This window comes from Pan troglodytes, chromosome 1 (assembly GCF_028858775.2).
Source record: "Pan troglodytes isolate AG18354 chromosome 1, NHGRI_mPanTro3-v2.0_pri, whole genome shotgun sequence".
Classification (NCBI taxonomy): Eukaryota; Metazoa; Chordata; class Mammalia; order Primates; family Hominidae; genus Pan; species Pan troglodytes.
In genome coordinates, this window is record NC_072398.2 from 81,588,837 (window position 1) to 81,610,190 (window position 21,354).

The following is a 21,354-nucleotide window of genomic DNA, read 5'->3' on the forward strand; positions in this document are numbered from 1 at the left end:
TTGCAGTCAATGGTTCAAGTCCTCAAGGCCACTGCCAGCACCCTGGCACATGGGGGCCCTCTGCTGTCTTTGTTGTCCTGTTGACTGCTAAAGAACTCAGGCTAACAATGTTACTACCCACATTCATGAGTTACTTGTTGCTGGTTGTCATCTGTTGCCTTTCAAGTCTTTTCTGGAATCTAATTGTTTTTTGTTTGTTTGTTTGTTTTGTTTTGTTTTTGGTCTGGAACCCAGAAGACATTTATCTAATAAAATATTAGGTGATAATTTCCTAAGAATGATTTCAACAGATTTAAACATTTTGTCTTTAACATGGGTGAGTTAAAATCACTTACACTATACAAAAGTTAAGCATGTTTCCATCACCACTTTTCAGATAATAAAACCTCTTTCATTTCCGTGTCCATGGGGAACTATGCACCCTAAGGTCCTCCACACGTGGGAGGGGAGAATCTGTTCAGGAACTCTCTGAAGTCAGTATTCATCAAGAAATGGGTATTTGGGATGATCACACCACATGAGCATTTCTACGAAGCAGACATTTTCACTCCAGGCTTCAATGTCCTTGATTCAGTGAGAGAAAAGTCAAAGGCCTGAAGGTTTTCCTTGATCTTTTCAGGATTAAAGTTTTTAGGAATGACAACCACCCCTTGCTGGATGTTGAAACGCAAAATAACTTGAGCTATGATCTTATTGCACCTTTTTAGAAGTGCATCCTTTAACGAAGGCAGAGAAGACATATTTGTCCAGGTTGGATTCCTAGTGGTCCCCAAAGGGCTATATGCAATCATGACAATGTCATGTTGTTGGCGAAATTTCAAAAGTTTTGGCTGGGTGTAATATGGGTGGCACTCAACCTCGTTGCTGACTGGCTTGGGTTTGAGTCCTGGGTTGTTCTGGATGAGCTCCAGCTGGCCTGCTGTTAAAACTGGATACTCCGAGGGATTTCACCAAGCCAGCATCTTTACAAGCTTCCGAAGTCTCCCAAGTGGCACATAGATTTGACTTGTGATATAACCCTTTGCCATTCTCACCTATAGGGTAGATTTCATCTTCTGGCTTAGCAGCCATGGGTATTTCAATGATGTAAAGATCCACACAATCTAGCTGGAGGACCTTGAGCATCCTCTCTAGGCTTGGGCAGACTAGCTCTGGGTTGTGATTTGTAGCCCACAGTTTTCCACAGTAGAAGATATCCTTCCTCTGCACCTTTCCTTCTGCTATTTTCCCCCTGATGGCCTCCCCAGCTGTGTCTTCATTTTGGTATATGTAGGCTTCATCAGTGTGTCAGCACCCCAGACCAATGACAACCTTCACTGATGAAGACTCAGACTAAATGTAGAGACAGACTACTTGGGCTGTAGTGACATCTCTACCTACCACCTACTTGCTGTGTGGCCTTGAGTAAGTCATTGGCCCCCTTAGGGGTCAATTTAGGCTCTGAGTAGGCACCAAGTCTGATGATGGGAATGCTGTTTCCATCACTTAGAGGTATGCGGTGATTTGCAGGACTCACTTTCTTCATAGTGTCCTTTGATGCACAAAAACTTTTAATTGTGATGAAGTCCAATTTATCAATTTTATGTTGGATTGCTGTGACTTTGGATTATTGGCTATTCTTGTACATTAATTTTTTTCATATCAATTTTGGAATCAGCTTAACTTGCTCTAAAATTTTTTGTTGGTATTTTCAATGAAATAGATTGATTAATTAAGAGAGAATGGTGGTCTCCTTAAAAGAGAGCTTCCTATCAAAGAAGGGTATGCCTTTCCATTTACCCAAGTCCTTTCGGCGTTCTTCAGCAATGTTTTAAAGTTTGTTTCATATAGATATATTACAATTTTTAGACGAAGTTTATGTCTAGGTTTTAATGTTTTATTATTGTAAATTACTCTGATGTTTAAATGTTGACAACTAACACAAGTGTTTAAAATACTATGTGAGCTACAGTATTTCACACAATGATCCAAATTCAGGCCAAGTTCAGATCTGCAACCTCAGATCTACTCCAGCTCTTTGCTTTATAGATAAGGAAGCTGAAGTCTAGAGATGTTGAGTGACTGACTCAACGCCACACAGCAAGTAGGTGGTAGGCAGAGATGTCACTAAAGCCCAAGGAATCTGTCTCTACATTTGTCCTGGACTCTAATCCAGGGTTCTGTCATTTTGCCAGCCACCATAAAATATTTGAGAGTCTAGGAAAACAGCAAATGTTCTTACATCCATCGAGAACTTGTATTTGCCTAGAGATGGACTTTACCAATCAAGATAGGAATTAGATAAGAATTATTTTCTTTTTAAAAAGGAGCATTGAAACAATGGTCAAATGAGAGAAAAAGCAAAATTCAGACAGACGGATACATACACACACCCCAAACCCTCAAACCTCCAGGGCTTCCTGCCTGTGAACCGAAAGGGGGAGTGCGAATTTCTTGGCCCTGTCGGCAGGTGCTTTCTCAAAGGCCCCACAGTCCTCCACTTCCTGGGGAGGTAGCTGCAGAATAAAACCAGCAGACTCCTTTTCTCCTAACCGTCCCGGCCACCGCTGCCTCAGCCTCTGCCTCCCAGCCTCTTTCTGAGGGAAACGACAAGATGAAGTGGAAGGCGCTTTTCACCGCGGCCATCCTGCAGGCACAGTTGCCGATTACAGGTAGGGCCGACGTGTCGACGGCAGGGAACTTCTAGAAACTCTTTGTGTATGTGTAGGGGAGTGGGTGTGGGTAGTGGAGGGTGGTGAGGGGCTGGGGTCTCCTTCAAATCCTGCCCTCCTCAAATCAGTGGGCAAGTGAGCAGTGAGGGGTCCGGCCCGGTGCTGGCATCTGCTCCGTCACAGCCGAGTTGGGCATCAGTTCAGAGCCAGCTGCTAGAATACTCAGCTCCTCCAGGTACAGATTTTTCGAGTGATAAGAGAGGAAGGAAGAAGGAAGCAAGAGAGCAACCGAGGCAGGCCCAGGGTAGAGAAACGGAGAGGGAGTGTTTCACAGAAGCTGGACAGGATCGGAAAATGTCAGCCAGGCCATGTTTTCGTGCTGCGACGTTCTAGTCCCTTCGCTTCTTTCACCCTCTGGCTGGCTCCGTCACTCAGCCCCTTTCTTTCTTCCTTTGCCAACAAAGAAGATTTTGTTGGTCAGTCAAGGTCATGGCCTGAAACACTCCAATGGGCCCGGGAGTAAGTGGGGTAACCAAGGAGGAGAGGGGCACAGGCAGGAAGCACCGGGTGGCAGCCTCCACAGCGCCTTCGCCACCTCATGGCCAAGCGTCCGTGTCTAGGCTCAGCCTTGTCATGGCTGTCCCCACACCCACGCCTGGGACTGCCGGGTGACGCACCATCCCAGGCTCCGTGACTCACCCCAGCCTGCCCCTTAGGTGGCCATCTAGCCCAGCCAGAGGGTCCGGCATTGACAGAACACGGGGCAGATGAGACGATGTGCCTGGTTAAGTCACCACCACGAGCAGCGCCCAGCCAACAAGAGTGCTTGCTCCTCACCTCATTCCCGATCGTGGGAGCTCAGCTTTGCTGCAAGCCTTTAGCTTCCACCATGTTTTCTAGCCCAGGTAATGAGGAAGAAAACCAGTGAAAAGAGGACAGGACCAACTGCTCAGGGGGATCGGCCTCATGGCATCTTCCTGAGAAGTGGGGCAGGCTGAATTTCAATCTAAAGAAACAGGGAAGGTGAAGCAAGCAAATGTCCTCGGCCCACCTGATCGCTCCTGGCAGCTCACCTGGGTGTGGGAATTTGTTTAGGGGCCCTGTTGGGAGGGCAGGAGAGGCCATGGGCACTTCTGCTCCCACCAGGGAGCCAGGCACAGCCCGGGCCAGCGCCTCGGGGGATTCTGAGGCCCGTGCAGCTGCAGGGGTTTCTGTCAGGTCACAGCTGTTTTCTCAGAAAAGCCTTGTGGGGTCTAAGTCACACACACAGTGTGGCAGAGTGAGGGTGCCTGAGCTTGCTCAGAGCAGCCCATCCTTGTGTGCTGGGGACAAGGGGACCCAGAACGCTGGAATTTAGTGACTTCAGGGGAGACAGCCAGGGGCAATAGCTCCAGCCTCTGAGCTTCAGGCTTGAGACACCGCACCAGGGAGCTCATATAACCTTTCAGGGTCTTTACCTGCAGTTTCCTCACTGGTCCATTTGTGTTTGGCTTGGAGAGACCAAGGTAGGGGCAAAGTGAAGTTAGAAAGAAAAATGAAAGATTGTTGGGTGGCGGTGGCTGCCAAGCGTGGTAAACAGAACCCCACCCAGCAGACAAGATGGGGGCCGTGCCTCATTTCCACAAATAGGGGGCAGGAGGAGAAAACTGCACATTGGCTGGATTTTTTGCTTCTCAGTGCCACTTACTTTGCCTCTATGGAGACTGATATTTTAGCTATTTTAGATAAAGCTAATAGACAAAAGTTTTTCAAAATATCCTAGCCCAGAAACGAGGTACGGTAAGGCAAAGCGCGACTCAGAGAGGCCTCGACACCGAGGGCTGCGATGGTGCTTTTGCTGCCTGAGGGGACACCTCCACAGTCTCCCTGGAGGAAAGGCCGCTCATAGAATTTCTGTCAGGTCTTCTCTCTTTTCTTGCTCAGTTAAGTGACCCATTGCATACATCCCTTTTAAAATGTCTACTTTTTACTAAGCTGTTGCATTTGCATTTCTTTGGAAATGCCCAGATTATTAGGATCAAAGCAAATGATGACCTGGTCTGTCCACATGAGGAGGCCTCCCTGAGAGAGAATCTACCAAGACAGTCACCAGGGCTTGAGGCCAGAAGATCCTAAGATGGCGTGCCTAGTGGCATGGGCACACTTGTGCCTGCAGAGCCCTCAGTGCCTCTAACTCCCTACTCTGCAGTAGCCAAGAATGCACCCAGCGGTCAGTGTGGTGTTTGTCTTTTATCAGTGAGGAGATGGAGCTCTGAAATGCAGCCTTGGGAAATGCAAAGCTTCCAGGCTTGTGAGTGGCTCTGCTTTTAGGAAGGTGGCTGGACGTGGTAGAAAGAGCCAGGCTAATTTCAGGTAGTGTCCCAGTGCTGCCGCTTCCTAGCTGTGCAACCTTAGGCAAGTTACTTAACCTCTCTGGGCCTCAGTTTTCTCACCTCTAAAGAAAGACTTGTAATACCTTCTTTGCAGAGATGTGACAATGAGAAGTAATGTAATGTGTCCAATACATAGTAGACAGCCAATAAGTAAAAATTGTATTTACTATTACTATTATTACATCTTGGACTGTCTTCTTGTTCTCAAAACCCAAAAACAGGAGATGGAAATCCATGGCTGGGATTCTTAATTTGCTTTCAATATGTTATGAAGCAGCAGTGGGCATTTTCTCCATCTGTTGCAATCCAACTCATCCCTCTTCTGATTTCTGGGCACACCCATACCAGCACAGAAACATAACAATGATTGCAGAGGTAGGCCCGATAGTGAACAAGCAGCAAAGCTCTGGCTGGTCATAGGATGACTGTTACATCCACCATTTTCATTTTTTAAAGATACTTACTCTGTAGGGGAATATTCTCCCGAAGTAAAAACATGTCTGAAAAAATATATGCAAGATGGGGGCTGTGCCCCATTTCCACAAATAGGGGGCAGGGGGATTGGCTGGATTTTTTTACTTCTCAGTGCCACTTACTTTGCCTCTGTGGAGACTGACATTTTAGCTATCTTAGATAAGGCTAATAGACAAAAGTTTTTCAAAGTATCACTTTGAAAGGAATTAGAAACAAAATCCACCCAGTCATCACTGGTCCGGGTGGCCACCTAGATTCTGAAGCCAAAGGGCTATTGTGGGTGCACAGCGACTGAGTATCTAAATGCAAACTTCTTGAACACTAAATCTTTGCTAAAATTGCTGGGAAGTGAATGTGAGGCAAGCTTTTAAGTGATACCAGTACAAATTTTTCACCAATGCCATTTTCACCATCAGATTGTTTCGCCCTCCAATCGCCTACCTCTGCTCATCCAAATGAGCTATTTCATTTTTCAATTTTAGCGTTTCTCAGGCTTACTAGCCTGGAGATCACATCTGCTTCTGCTAAGCATCCCCCAGAAACGGTCCTGGGGAGCTCTGGCTTAGGTGAATAACCACTGCTGTATTTAATTTTAAATTCTTTGTATTTTTGCTTTTGTTCTTTAAAAAAATACATGTAATTATTGTTGGATATATACTTTTCCAGTCAAAAGTTACCCAGCATTGTGTCTTGTGCTTTACTTAGAAGGGTCCAGTTGCCCTGAGGGAACTCTCTTAGATTAGAGTTGTCCAAACACGCACTTTGGGAATCGTTTCTCCCAAGCCTTATTTATCTAAGGCTTAGGACCTTATATAGGTCAGATAACTGATTTAATAAATACCGGAAATAGTTCAAAATAAATTTCTTAGCTCTGCTTTGGCCAAGGCTAATTTTTATTAACACTAAAGTGATGGTGTTCGTCACTTTGAGCAAACATTCAATTTGGTTAAAAAAAAAAATTAAACCGGTCATTAGGCCTGTTAATCAAAACAAAATGATCGCTTTAGTCAGCGCATGTACGTAGTATGTCTTCCGGTCTAAAAAACAACTTTAAGTTCCCTGAAAACAAAGACGCCCCTGTCACGCTCACAGCTCTACCCAGCACTTAGCATGGTACCTGGAGCAGAGTCAATGTGCAATAATTATCAATAAGAATTGTTGAATGCACTTTGGGAGGCCGAGACGGGTGGATCACCTGAGGTCAGGAATTTGAGACCAGCCTGGCCAATGTGGTGAAACCCCATCTCCACTAAAAAATGCAAAAAATTAACTGGGCATGGTGGCGCGTGCCTGTAGTCCCAACTACTTGGGAGGCTGAGGCAGGAGAATCGCTTGAACCCGGGAGACGGAGGTTGCAGTGAGCCGAGATTGCACCACTGCACTCCAGCCTGGGCGACAGAGCAAGATTCCATCTCAAAAAAATAAATAAAATAAAATAAAATAAGAATTGTTGAATGAATTAAAAGGTGAGTGAATGAAGGAAATCTAGATGTTTTCATATGATTAAATTAACTTTAATGGTTTATTTGGTGGGTATATTGAATTGGCATTGTTTGGACCTTTCCTCTAGAGAATGTAGTATTAAACAATGTTATTTTAAAAACAAAACAAAAACCAGAAATTAAACCAGTGGAGGGGACAGGGCAGTTTGAGTGATTAGAATTATTTGAAATGAGTTGTAAGGATGGTTTAAGATAAAACCCTGCCATTATTAAAGTTTTCTGGTTGGACCATATGAAATTTCCACTATTTGTTTATTTCAGATCTACAAAAAGGATAATTTCATATGATTCAACTAACATTATAACTAAAAATAAAGGAATATGCTCATTTTTTCTGATTAGGCTTTAACACTGGAGAAAAGCGGAAAATAAGCAAGGCTAACACTGTTGGAGACTGTTAACTAATGAACTAAAAATAAACTAATGAAAGGCATCAGGTAGAAAAAGACTGGATTATAGTATAAACCACAGTATCCAATCACCCAGTTTCCTCAAAATATAGAAAGAAAAAAAAGCAAGATACTTACTATTAGTCTGGTTTGATCCAGGTTACTAAATAAATATTTCAGGTAGCCAACATTTTTCTGTTCTCTTAGTTTGAGATATTTTAGTAAAGATATAAAAATCACTGACAGAAGTTAAAATTTAATTAAAATTTTTTCAAAATTCCTAACAAGCCAGCCCAATAATATTGCATTCTCACTTCTTTATATTCCAATCCAACATTTTTTACAAGTGTAAAAAATTTTACTATCTTTTTATAGTTATCATAAAAACATAAGTCATATCATAATCAAAACATAAAACATATCATAAAAAAGTTTCAAGTGCTTTTTTTCTTAATATTTTATTGTAAGCATTGTTTTCACGTTTAGCCTTTGTGATTGTTTTTAATTGCTATGTAAGCTTCCATAGCATCCATGCACCGTATTTTCTTCACTATTTCCTTATTGTTGTACATTTGGACTATTTCTGATTTTTGTTATTTTAGCTAATCCTACAAGAAAATCTTTACATATGTAGCTTTTGTTACTTTCTTGGGCAAATCCAGGAATGACATTTGAAAGAATAGGTTAAAGTAAAACAGCATTTTGCAGGATGCTCTAGACTTCTGTTGAAAACAATCCCATCAAGGAAAGAAAATGTTTCTCTAACTCTCTGTTACCATTTCCAAGCCTTTGTGTCTCCTCTGGAGCAGGCACTATGGTGGAAGGAGAGGAGGCTCTGGAGCCAGAAGTCCTGAGCCGCCTTCCCCTCCCCACCTCAGAGCCCTGTTCTTCCTCTGTGAGATGGCGGCAATGGTGCCTCCTCACGCAGGGGACTGTGGAGTGGAGATCTGATTCGGAAGTGCCTAAACACAAAAGGCACTTGGAAAGCCAGAACCATTAGCATGTGTGCCTCAGTTTCCCAATCTGCAAAATAGAATATCATTTTCCCAATGCAATAATGGGGGAACACTGGACTGACATGCTTTTTTTCTTCCTCTGTCATTACATTGCAGTGTATACTTGGGCAGAAATTTCTCTCTAGGCTTTAGTTTTAGCATCTGTGAGATAAATTATGAGAGAATTGAACATCCCTTTTAGCTACAAAATGAATTGTGTGTGGTCTTGAAATTACAAAGTTTTAAATGACTTTAAATTTAATGACTCAGCCCCCGATCCTTACCCCACCCCACAGGTATTGGCTCTCAGAATTCAGAGCCTGAACTTCCTTCTTCCTTGCCTCTCCAAATACTTTTTAAATCTGGGCTCTCACCTTATCACAATATTTTTAACATTCTAAGTGGGAGCCTCTGCTGTGAAAAATCCAAGGACAAAGTCCATCCCTTCTGCTTGTGCGTCGGCTGCAGATTTATTGGGGGCCGTGCAAGGACTTCGGTTGGTGAGAACAGACTTGAAGAGAAAGCAAATTACTGCCCGAAGCAGCCAAATTGCAGTGGTGAAAATGTTAGGCGTTTGCACTGTCCACTTTGCTTGCCTGTTTTGATTTGTGCTACTCAGAAACTAATTTTCAGGCTCAAGGAGAAAAAAATAAATAGAAAGCATTAGAACAAAGACAAGCAGGACCCTTGCTAGTCCAGACCACCGTTCTCTGAGTGCAGCCATCCCTTTACAGTTGCAAAATTAGTTTCCATGCCTTTGTTTACTGGATCCTCATAACCATCCTATGGCAAATAGCAGAAAAAGTAGCAGGATTTATCTCTTCTCATAAATGAAGAAAGTGAGGCTCGTAGGTCTGGTGACTTGCCTACGAGTAGAACCAGGCCGCAAACATGGTTTCTCGGGGCCCTTGTACAGGGTCTGCACCTTGAACAGTGTGCAGCCGCTCGCCCAGGTCCGTACACCATCATATACCCAAAGACTGGATTCTGAAGCCTACTTCTAAAGGTACTCCCCTTACTAAGCATTTACTCTTTTCCTCTCAATTTTTACAGTAAAAAATAATTATTTTGATGCTGAATATTCTCATTTAATATACATTTTCTGCTGAGTATGAATATTAGGTTATTAATATAGAACTATATGTTTTTCTAGAACATATTATCATGGTTCTAAATGGAGAACTTACATTTTCTCCAAAGCTGATAAATCCATAGTTTCCATTTTACTTTCAGAAAATGCATCTATTTTGGAACTTCTTGAGAGGGATGGGCCTCAATTTGCGGTTCAACCCACTCCTGTGTGTGCAGGTATGCACACCGCTCACCACCCCACTGTACGCAGAGGTTATAAGTAAAATGTAAATTAAATCATATTTGAGAGGTTTTGCCCTGAATAAATTGCCTGTAATTAATCTGCTTGGTAAGAGTGGGTCTCCATATGGTGTGAAAGGTTTTATGTGTATGAGATTCTCTAAAAGAACAGCACACCGTCACGCACAGACTCTGAATTGAGATTTGTTTTTTCACTAACTCCTCCAGGACTGGGAGAGTTATCTTTGAATGACAAATGTCTATAATCTATTCACAATTATTTACGTCATATTTTAGCCTGGGGTTCACCTGCAGGCTCGGCGCAGGTAGTGCAAATCCTTGTGCTGTTGACTGGAGCAAAGCAAAAGATGGTTTTCTGGTGCTCAGAACAAATGCATGAAGCATTAAACAGCTGGAGATGTGAATATCTGAGACTCTTAGTGGGCCACCCCCAAAGCTGGCTGAGAGGAGGGTTAGGAAGAGGGGAAGTATTCAAGTGCTGCAGCAGGATGTCTGTGATGGGCTGTAGGTGCTGTTGCCTTTGCCAAGCCATGGCAGGTGGGGAGGAGGGCTCAGAATGGAAACCAACATCACCATTTAAGATTAACAAACCCCTACCCCCCTCTTTTGCTGTAGATACTAGAGTCTACTGTGTCTTCTTGTATTTTGCTAATTCCCCACCATGCAAAATTGTACTGGCTCCAAGACAGAATGTGAATGACAGCCCTCAGTTAGACCTGCCCTTTCATCATCTGGGCTGGGCATGATGGGAGAGAAGTATGACAGGGGAAAGAGTAGAAAAGACAGGCTGGGGGAGGGGGTAGAGGTTGCAACCTGTTCCCCTGGGTTGACTGGCCTGAGCTGCCTGCTGCAGGGAGAAGGCAGCTGAGCCAGGTGACCCATCACGTGAAAAGCCTGAGCCCAAGCCCCAGGGGTTGCAGGTCAGTGTGGGTGTTGGCAATGTGCACGCCATTATGTATTTACCCATAGGCTCTGGTGGTTGCAGGTGTCTGTGCCCCCTGTGGGCATATGCTGGCGCATGTGGTGCTGTGTGTTTGTAGGTGTGTCCTGACATGCATGTGCAGGTGTGCATGTGTTGGTGTGTGTGGTGCATTGTATGCTCACCTGTATGCTGATGGATGTGTGCCTGCATCTGCAGGGATGTGTTTTTATGTGCAGCAGTGAGTGATTTTGTATGTATGGTGTGTGTGTTTAGGAGGAGTTTGGTGGCAGCAGGACAGCTCCGTAGAAGGAAGGGCAAACGTTACTTCAACTCAGGGCTGGCAGTCTGGGTTCTGAGTAGGTGAGCAGAAAGACAGAGATGTCACAGATCATGCTCCGGGGATTCTGCGGAGAAGGGAGACAAGAAAACCTCTGTCGGATCATGGAGAGGTGTGAGTGGCTTCTTCATAGCTGCATAGACTTTTCAGGTTGGTCTGGCCTGACTCCCGTCAGAGGTCTCTCATCTTCCAAGTAAGCCTGGGGTCTTTCCTTTTTTGTAGCTTCCTTCCTCTCAATTCTCCCGACTTAGAATGCAGACACCACTCCATCCCCCACCTGCGGAAACCCTGTTCACCCCTTAATTCTAAGCCCAGATGTATGGGGATCTCCCAGACCCACTGTTGACATTGTTACCAGCGTTAAAGTGACACAAGCAGGTGGAAAATTGTTGTTCTCAGAATTCAGGGTCAAAAACCCAACAGAAATAGTTCCCTAGAGTGAGGCGTTCCCAGAGAAGAGACTCGGCACCCAGATAGTTTCAGGAACACTTATCTGTCAGCGGAAAATGTCAACAGCTCCCCAAATTCTCACCAGTTCTTCCCACAGTGTCCATCCTATGTATTTTGGCTAAAATAGGCAAACACGCATTTAATCTTCTTTTTTTGTCACCCTCGGAATAGGTTGGCAAACAATCCAATAAGGTGGTTCCCAATGACATACTTTGCCCATCAAGATAACCAGATGGATAATGATTTCTTTTCTTTTTTTTTTTGAGACAGAGTTTCGCTTCGCTCTTGTTGACTAGGCTGGAGTGCAATGGCGCGATCTCGGCTCACCACAACCCCCATCCCGGGTTCAAGTGATTCTCCTGCCTCAGCCTCCTGCATAGCTGGGATTACAGGCATGTGCCACCACACCCGGCTAATTTTGTATTTTTAGTAGAGATAGGGTTTCTCCATGTTGGTCAGGCTGGTCTCAAACTCCTGACCTCAAGTGATCCGCCTGCCTCGGCCTCCCAAAGTGCTGATTATAGGCGTGAGCCACCGCACCCAGCCATGATTTTTAATATCTGATTATTTAAACCATCTGACAGGCCACTTGACTTACCAACTGAGTAAATATTTACCAAGCACCTCTCATGTGCCCCAAATCAAACCAACAGTCCTGCAGATGGTTGGCTCAACCAGCCCATTGGCCAGGCCAGTGTTTTGAAGATGAAGGTTAAATGACTGACAGCCCATAAGCAAAAGAAAGTGTCCCTGGTCCCGGAAATCATGTTCTCAATTTTTGCAAAAAAGTCTAAATTTGTCTTCAGGCTCACTTCTTTATGGTCTCATCTAATTTTCATCATTGCGTGGGGCCTGTGCTAATTTCCATGCTGAGTTTAGTAGCAAAGGAAGCATATATGGGGGATACCACCCAGGACTTTTGAGTCAGCCGAGAGAGCTTCAGAAATTCCTCCTTTGATTTCCACAGAGTCGAGAGAAATCTTTGTCTTTTCTCCCACTTAACTATCAACACTTCAAAGCCCAGACCTACATAAAATACACAAATGCTTTCTGGACAAAATGAATCTTGTCCGTTTTCTTTGGGTTTCACTGGGAACAATAAAGATTGAGCTACAAAAGGTTGGCAAAGAGGATTATCCTTTTTCTTTCTATTAAACATAGAGGCTTCAAAAGAACAGCTCAGAAAGTCAAATAATTGTACCCACCATCGCTCACCCATCCATCTCCCTGCTGACCTGGCCTGTGAAATCCCCTTTAAAAACTTAGCCAGCTCTCACCTGCCCATTGCAAATGCTGTATTGTTAAATGTTCCCATCTATAATTCCATGAGGGAGGCTGCTATAAAGCAAACTCCTTCCATTTCCATGGAGCATCTCGTTGCGGAATAGCTCTTTGGGGTGGGAGTGGTGGGGTGCCTCTAATTTTCAAAGCTTTGTAATCTCTTGTTGGAAAGGGAGCTACTTGGAAACCAGAAATGGGCTGTGAATAGAGTTATAGCCACAAGCTCTTGCAGTCCAAAGGGGCTGGTGGGGAGGACACGGAGGGTAAGATTCTGGAAGCCATTTTTGATCTTCATGACAATTTCTTGATTTTGTCAGTTTGGAAGACACATCTGTTAGTTTTTAGCTATGGCTGTAAACACAAAGTCTCAGACTTGAAGCTGACCTAATTCCTCGTTTGGTTTCAGACCATAGCTTCCTCAGAAAATTCCTGTCAGCCATTTTGAAGAGCACAAAATGGCTCCTATATGCCAAGAGATAGAGAGAATTTGCTATTTAGGGATTTTTTTTTTTTAAGATAGGGTCTCCCTTCTTCACTCAGGCTGGAGTGCAGAGGTGTGATCACAGCTCACTGCAGCCTCGAAATCCTGAGCTCAAGCAATCCTACCACTTCAGCCTCCTGAGCCGTTGGAACCATAGGGGTGCACCATCATGCCTGACTAATTTTTTCTTTTTTTGTAGATACAGGCTCTCACTACGTTGCCCTGGCTGGCCTTGGAAACTCCTGGGCTCATATAATCCACCAGCCTTGGCCTCCCAAAGTGCTGGGATTACAGGAATAAGCCACCACGCTGGCCTATTTAGAGATTTTTAAATTTGGAGTTGAACATTTAATAGCAGCATTCAAGCCTGGAATAATTTCAGTTAAGAAAGAAAAGAATAGAAATCTAACCTTCTAATTGGCCAACCATCTAAAATTCTGTGTGGAATGATCAACAAAGGAAGACAGTATTGAGTTGCTGAGTCCTCTCTACGGGGTCAGAAAAGAGGCCTGGTTCACCTGGCTCTCCATGTTTTCCCTGTAGAGTCCTTCAAACCCATGGTCTTTCTCCACCAACTTTGACCCTGGGTCATCATCTCTGTCTCCAATCACCATTCCTTCTCTTTGAAGGTTAAAAAAAAAAAAAAATTCAGGCCAGGCACGGTGGCTTACACCTGTAATCTCAGAACTTTGGGAGGCCAAGGCAGGTGGATCACCCAGGGTCCGGAGTTTGAGATCAACCTGGCCAACATGGCAAAACCACATCTCTACTAAAAATACAAAAACAAAAACAAACAAATAAAAAAATTAGCCGGGCGTGGTGGTGTGCTCCTGTAGTCCCAGCTACTCAGGAGGCTGAGTCAGGAGAATCACTTGAACCTGGGATGCAGGGGTTGCCGTGAGCCAAGATCACACCATTGCACTCCAGCCTGGGCGACACAGCAAGACTCTATCTCAAAAAAAAAAAAAAAAAAAAAAAAAAAAAAAAAAAAAATCAGAGGGAACTTACAATAAGCCATATTTAATGGAGTTCTGAATTATGTAAATTTGAAAAAAATGCAATCTAAAAATTCATAAGGTCTCACTATTTGTAGTATTCAAGATAATGTAAGATTTTACATTTATTCCTATGATAAATTAATCAGAATTTTGCGAAGTCTTTAGGAATGCATCTCTCATGTAAAGTGTAGCTACTTTGTAGTCAGAAGTGGCCTGTGGCAATATCGTGATTAGGCTGGGGTAGGGGTTAGGGGTGCTGCCACTTAGTTCTACCTTCAGTGATAAGAAGAGTAGACAGCAAGCCTTGGCAACATAGCAAAAACCTGTCTCTTCTAAAATACAAAAAAAATAAAAAAGAGAGAGAGAGAAAATATTCGCTGGGCACGGTGACACCCGCCTGTAGTCTCAGCTATTTGGGAGGCTGAGGTGGGAGAATTGCTTGAGCCTGGGAGGCGGAGGTTGCAGTGAGCCATGATAATACTACTGCACTTTAGCCTGGACAACAGAGTGAGAGAAAAAGAAAGGGAAGGGGAGGGGAGGGGAGAGAGAGGAGAAAGAAAAAAGAAAAGAAAAGAAAGGAAAGGAAAAGAAAAGAAAAGAAAAGAAAAGAAAAGAAAAAAGAAAGATGGCGTCTCTCTGGGAAGATTTTCTGTGACCAGAGTGGGACTGGGCTGGTATGTCAGAATCTCGGAATATTTGACCTGGAAAGTATTATAGATACCTTCAAGTTCCACTTCTGGATTTTACCAGGGGAGAAATGATGGCCCTAGAGAAAAATAATACAGATCAAGAAATTGCCATGTCATAAGCAAATGGCAAATTCAGCCCTTAAACCCAGGACTTTTGATTCTTGCTCTAGCTGCCTGTCCTCTGGGCTGACAAGCTGCCCTGTTATAAGTAAATGGTGCTTCTGGAGCCAGCCACTTGGGTCTCAGGTGTGTGTGATGAGACCCTACACTAGAATGACAGCCACAAAAGAGCTGCAGGTGGCTGGGCCACCTTAGCTCATCCTGTCCATGAAGGGGATGGCTTTCAACTGTTTCAGGGGGTACAAAAAGGCATTGGATCATCCCTACAGTGAGGAAACCCCTCCCCACTCCCCCTATCAGATAGCTGTCAATGCTGCTGAGAAGCCTACCTTGGTCTCCCTCCACTCCAGCTTCTGCAGGCCAAGTGGCCATTGTTGTTAGATTTTTTGCCCTGTTGTGCCATAGGCCCTGACCTGCCCTACTGGGCAACAGGCTGCCGGAGGGCGAGGGGCAGCCCTTGTGCCTTGCCCCACATGAGCTGCACTCATGCTGCCTTCCAGAGAAGATGAATTTAGCCTTCCACCTGAATCCTTTCAGAAACGAAGCAGGCAGGCAGGCAGGCAGCAAGAAAGCTATAGACACACACATACATGCAAACACATACAAGTAAATTTAGCCAGAGTGCTTTTAGTCTATAAAGATGTTCAGTAAAAGTTTAATGAGTGAAGAAGTGACAAAAATACCATGTATTATTAGTATATCTAGGCTCAGACAATGTCTTATGGTATGTAAACCGTATCTCAACAACAACAACAACAAAAAAATCTACTCAGGAGGCTGAGGCAGGAGGATTGCTTGAGCCCAGGAGTTCCAGGCTGCAGTGAGCTATGATGGTACCACTGCAGTCTAGGCTGGGAGACAGAGCAAGACCCTGTCTCTAAAAAAAGAAAAAGAAAAGAAAATGTCAGCTATGTACAAGGGAACCTTCACTCACCAGAGGAAGCCCTTGGAAGGTTTTGTGCAAGAGAATCTTATAATAATATGTAAATATAGGTAGAATATTTAAAGAAAAGCTGTCGTGAGTTATTTGGTATTGTGAGGACTCTTCTTCTAATCTACTTGTTTTCATGAGTATGAATTTTCATTTATTGGATTTTTGTAGAATCGACAGATATATTAACTTTTCAAAAATAGAGACGCGCCCAGATTTTCCTGTCAGTTGTTCACCAACGGATGAGATCCCAAAAGGTAGGCAAGATTGATCGCTAGGTTTTAGAAGGGTTTCCTTTTAAGGGCTTTTTAATGAAGCCCATTCTAACTGAGATTCCCACTGCCCCACTGCCCCACTGCCCTAGCGTCCCGTTAATGACAAGGAGAGGCAGATAAATGCCTCTTTGTGCCAATAAATCAATGGCATCTCTGCTTCTCTGCTGGGACTGTCCAGGACCATGGTAACCATAAGGACAGTGACCCACTGATCGTAGGCCTTGGCAGGCAAACTAGCCTTTACTAGTGATGGTGTGTCCTGTTAGGCTATGCCAGCTGGGGAGAGAAGACTAAAACCAGTGAGAGAAAAACAAGTAATTTTCCTGTTAGTGAAGAGGGCCTGTTTTAATCATACATTTCATCGTCAGAAATATTATCAGAGATAGAAATAAAATGCAGAACATAGCTGCGCATTAATTCATTTTCAGTGTATTTTCTGAGCAAGCGATTGTATGTCAGCGGCTGCATTACAGTTGCTGCTCTCAAAGTACTCACATTTCTAGAGGAGAGGGATATGTCTGGCTGGTAAAGTGATAGAGGGGTGGTAACTGTGAACACTTGTGATGCCGGGGCTTGTTTTATGTGCTGTTTGCATGCATTAGGTCAACTAATCCTGTGGCACTTTTATTGATGTCCCCACTTGATAGGTGGGGAATTCAGCCCTGGGGGTCCATGGCTAGCAGGAGCACAGCCAGCCTTTGGCCCCAGGCAGCCTGCCCTTGCTCCCCCCGCCATGAACCACATTGCCTATACACAGCACCCCGGGAGCCCAGAGGTAAGGGTCTCCCCCATATTTGCTTGTCATGGACTTGGAGGGAGGAGTTGAGGTTTGTCTGCCACATGGAGAAGGGAATTAGCAAAGGGAAGATCTGGTGGTAGGAATAGGATTTTCTGCCCCAGAAAACCAGGAAACACCAGCCGTGACTCTAATCCCTACCCCATCCCTGAACCTCACTTCCCAATCTCAGGCTAGATGAAGAGGCGGGGGTAGGGGGGCATGGCCTTTGGCACCCTAACTGGTAGCCCACCTCTCCTCCAGGCCAAGTCCTCACCTGGCCCCATGGTTCCTGGTCCCAGGCAGACCCTGTTGCCACCTGCTCAGATGTGCCACCCTTCCTTGTCCCAAGGACCTGGCTCCTAAACAATGTGTTCAGTGACGTTTATAACAAAGGCACTCTTCCCCAATCAATGTTCAGCAAGATGTTAATACTATACTACAAAAAGAAGGAATGTACATTTTGGAAACAGTAGTTTAAGTGCACTGAAGAAGGGTTTTGTTTGTTGTTGTTTAAGTGCAGGACTTTTCCAAACCTTCTGTCTGCAAATGTGCATTACACGTTCCCAGGGGGAAGGGAGGAAGATATAGTTATGCAATGCAATGCAGATTAATTTCACCCCTCTTGGCATCTGGTTTTTCAGGGAACACCTATTAAGTGACCTGCAGAATACAGAGTGAGGGCTCTAAGAGGAAGTTATGAGAAAGCTGGGCTAGAGGATTAAAGGAAAGCATCCTGGGAGGTAGGATTTGAATGGGTAGGATTTAATGCGAAAAGGAGGAGGAGGAAACTTTGCAATTCAGGGCATGGCCTCAGCCTGATGACAAATGCCCCAGGGGGACCTCCTAAACTCGGTTCATTTTGAATACCGGCAGGAGCAGACGCAAGCTGCCACCCCTCCTGTGTAAGGCTGAGGTAGCTGTTCCACAGTTTCCTGGGACTTGCCAGCAGGATGAAGTTCCAGTTGTTAACCACAGTAGCTAACCTCATAATGATTCCTTCCTTCACCTGCCTCACTTCCCATGTTCTTACTGTATTCATTTCCTAGGGCTGCCTTAACAAAGTGCCACAAACCGAGTGGTTTAAGGAGCAAAACTTTATTGGCTCACAGTTCGGAAGGCTAGAAGTCCAAAGTCAAGGTGTCTGCAGGGTTGGTTCCTTCTGAGGGCTGTGCAGGAGAATCTGTCCCAAGCCTCTCTCCAGCTTCTGGTGGTTGCTGGCAATCTTTGGTGTTCCTTGGCTTGTAGATGCATCATCCCAATCTCTGCCTTCATTTTCATGCTGCATTCTCCCTGTGTGTGCATGGCTGTCTCTGTGTCCAATTTTTCCCTTTTTATAAGGACACCAGTCATATTGGATTAGAGCCCACCCTAATGACCTCATCTTCACTTGATTATCTGAAAGCACCCTATTTCCAAATAAGGTGACATTCAAAGGGTGTTAGGACTTCAATATCTTTTGAGGGGACACAGTTCAACCCATAACACCTACCAACGGTTTCTGGAATCATCTCTCAAAATAAACTATCTAAACTCTAATCTTTGTTTCAGGGTCAGCTTCTAGAAGAACTCAATGTAAGACACCCTTTTAAAGATGGTACCTCAGAGGTACAGACAGATTGTGAACCTTCCCTAGCACAGTGTAACAAGTCCCTTGCAAAAATCCTGATTTGAGTCAACATTGTAATTTCTTGCTTAAATCTAAGAATATGCCTCCCAGCTTCTTTCAAGACTATCTGGGGGAGTTGTTTCTAGGGTGGCTCAATTTATTCGTTTTGAACGCTGATGGCCGTGTACCACACTGTGGCTCAATGGGTGTTGAGGACACGTTCACATGCAATAAATGCACAGGGCTTTGCCATTAGGTGGCATTAGGGGAAGGACACTTCCAGCATACTGCAGAGGCATTCTCTTCCAGCCTGGTTGCCTGTCAAGCACCTGCTGAGATGACTGGCCCAGACGGAGATTGTGGGGTTGCTGAGCCAGCCCTGTCCCCTCCTTATCTCCGGAAGATGGAATAAATGCGTGTCAGAAGGGAGGGTGCCTCCCATCTCGGGAGCACCGGGGTTGCCCTTCAGAAAAACATTGCCTGCACATTTTGTAGTCTTGAAATGAATCTGAGTGGCAATTCAAGCGGCAGAGCTTGTTTTGGATTTTAGACAGTTCTACCTGCGTGCTCCTCTTCTCTGCTCCAGCTCTGACATCTCGGCTCCACATACAGTGGTCTGAAGTGGCATACGGACCCTGACAAGAGGAGAGGCAAAGGTGGCAGCTGTGGCTGGCCCCTCCTGCCTTCTGGTCTCCTTGGCTGGTGAGGGAAGAACAAACACAGTTGTGTTTCCAGGTCACAGCTGCCAGGGCTCCACCTGTGGGGTGAGTGGCTCCAGTTCTGTTCTGAGTTAAGAAATGCTGCAAATATGTTCTCCTTGAAAGAGACACTAGGAATTGACCATTTCTATCTGCAGCTTTCTGTAGCCAATAAGCATTTGAGAAACTGGAGAAGGGTTCAGCCCTGAATTGCAAGAGAAAACTGTGTGAGTGTGTTTTAGTTAAGAAAAAAGTTAATTCTAGTGAGACCTGCTTGTTTACAAAACAGATGTATAGGCCAGACAGATGTACAGGGATGACCTTGACTTTCTTTTGTCATTGCAGGAAGGTGGGGTATGTATGACCCCTGGTTAGGAACAACAGGAGGCCGGGCGCAGTGGCTTACGCCTGTAATCCCAACACTTTGGGAGGCTGAGGCGGGTGGATCACCCGAGGCCGGGAGTTTGAGATCAGCCTGGCCAACATGGAGAAACCCCGTCTCTACTGAAAAAAAAAATACAAAATTAGCCAGGTGTGGTGGCATGCCTGTAATCCCAGCTACTCGGGAAGCTGAGACAGGAGAATGGCTTGAACCCGGGAGGTGGAGGTTGCGGTGAGCTGAGATCGCACGATTGCACTCCAGCCTGGGCAAGAAGGGCAAAACTCCGTCAAAAAAAAAAAAAAAAAGAACAATAGGATCAGAAGTCGGATGGCTGGGTCCATATATACCTCCACCTCTCCTTACTCCCAGTTTTCCATCTCTTTGTTTGAAAATGAGTCTGTAAGCCTCTGCCCACCTCTGCCTGTTCCCATCCCATAGCACCAGGCTGACTTAGGCAGCCACACAGCTGGGATGGGAAGTTGGCCTCAGTGAGCAGATGGTACAGGGGCTGAGCTTAAAACAAAAATCACAAACATTTCTTGGGGGGTATCCTCAAGGCCGATAACCCTCTTGCTAGAGTGAAATGGAAAACCAAATGTGATTGAGCTGCCTGAGCGATAAAAGCATTTGCTGTTATTCTCTGATTTGCTCTGTTCATGGAGAGTTTAGTCATAGGAGTTTCTATTCTCAGAAACTCACAGCACATCACAATACGTAGCTCATTTGTCCTCAAAATAATTCTGCCCTGCATAAATGGGTGTGTGTGTAGGGGGGTGGTAATTATAAGAAACCATGTGTGTTAGAATTGGTGTCAGTGCTTTGAGATCATCAGATAAAAGCTAATAAACAACACATATGTGTACAGGCCACTTCTCTAATTCATACCAGAAGCACTGATTGTAATCAAAGCATGGCATATTTTATTTTAAACTATTTTATAAATAACCTTTGAAACTGTGTTGATTGTGAAAGCCAAGATCTGATGTCCTGTTAAGGAAGATGAAAATAGGCTAGAATTAAAGAGCAATATGAGTCTGGATAAAAGTGACAGGAATTACTGTAGGACAATAAAGCATTGGGTCATGTCGAGTTTTCATCACATGGAGAATGGAAAGCTGCATCATAAATGCTCTCCACCTAATCATCCTGAGCATTCTCATTTTAGTGCGATATATTGTCCTCTTGGAAGCAATAATCTCATTTAGGTCATGAGTGAAGTAAGTTGAGTTCAGTGTTTCCATTTCAAGATATAGAGAATATTTCTCCAGTGCAGCATAAGAAATAGAATATCACCCAGGAGAAGCTTTACATAGGCAGTGATAATGTGGAAAAATCTAATAAAGAGAACCCACGTGCCCCAGAGAGGAGAAGCCCTCTGTGTGTGTGATTGTCGTCAGGTGAGCAGTTATGGCACACTTTGTAGTTTTGCCAGTGCTTTTATGTAAATTACTTTATGAAAAATCCACAGCCCTCTGGGATGTGTGGGTATGGCCTCTGTTACTGACAGAGGAACTAAAACTTCAAGAAGGCAAGTGATTTGCTCAAGATTGGTTATCAGTAGAGTTGGGGTTTGAATTCCATTCTTCTGGATTCAAATCCAAGCTCTCCCTCTGCACAGTTACATGTGGGCAGTCTGTGCATGCATATCTGTGGCCTGGAGGAGTGGGGTGAGTAACCTTACAGGAAGGAAT

At 44.5% G+C, this 21,354-nt stretch overlaps 1 protein-coding gene and 1 pseudogene across 17 annotated transcripts in view; one reads left to right on the plus strand and one right to left on the minus strand.

Moving 5' to 3' along the window:
• Positions 1-394: 394 nt before the first annotated feature.
• Positions 395-1,525, minus strand: LOC100612113 (aldo-keto reductase family 1 member D1-like; annotated as a pseudogene).
• Positions 1,526-2,246: 721 nt separating this feature from the next.
• Positions 2,247-21,354, plus strand: part of CD247 (CD247 molecule) — an 87,923-nt gene continuing 68,815 nt past the window's right edge. For 2 of the 17 annotated variants that reach the window (XR_010157422.1, XM_063811724.1), the window contains exon 1: positions 2,250-2,651. Coding sequence is in view for 15 of the 17 variants with exons in the window: in XM_063811724.1 (XP_063667794.1) it covers positions 2,594-2,651 (58 nt within the window). In the remaining 2 variants the exon portion in view is untranslated. Of the gene's footprint in view, positions 2,652-21,354 lie in introns of all 17 variants that reach the window. The other 15 variants (XM_063811709.1, XM_054672964.2, XM_063811717.1 and 12 more) reach the window with 14 other exon arrangements.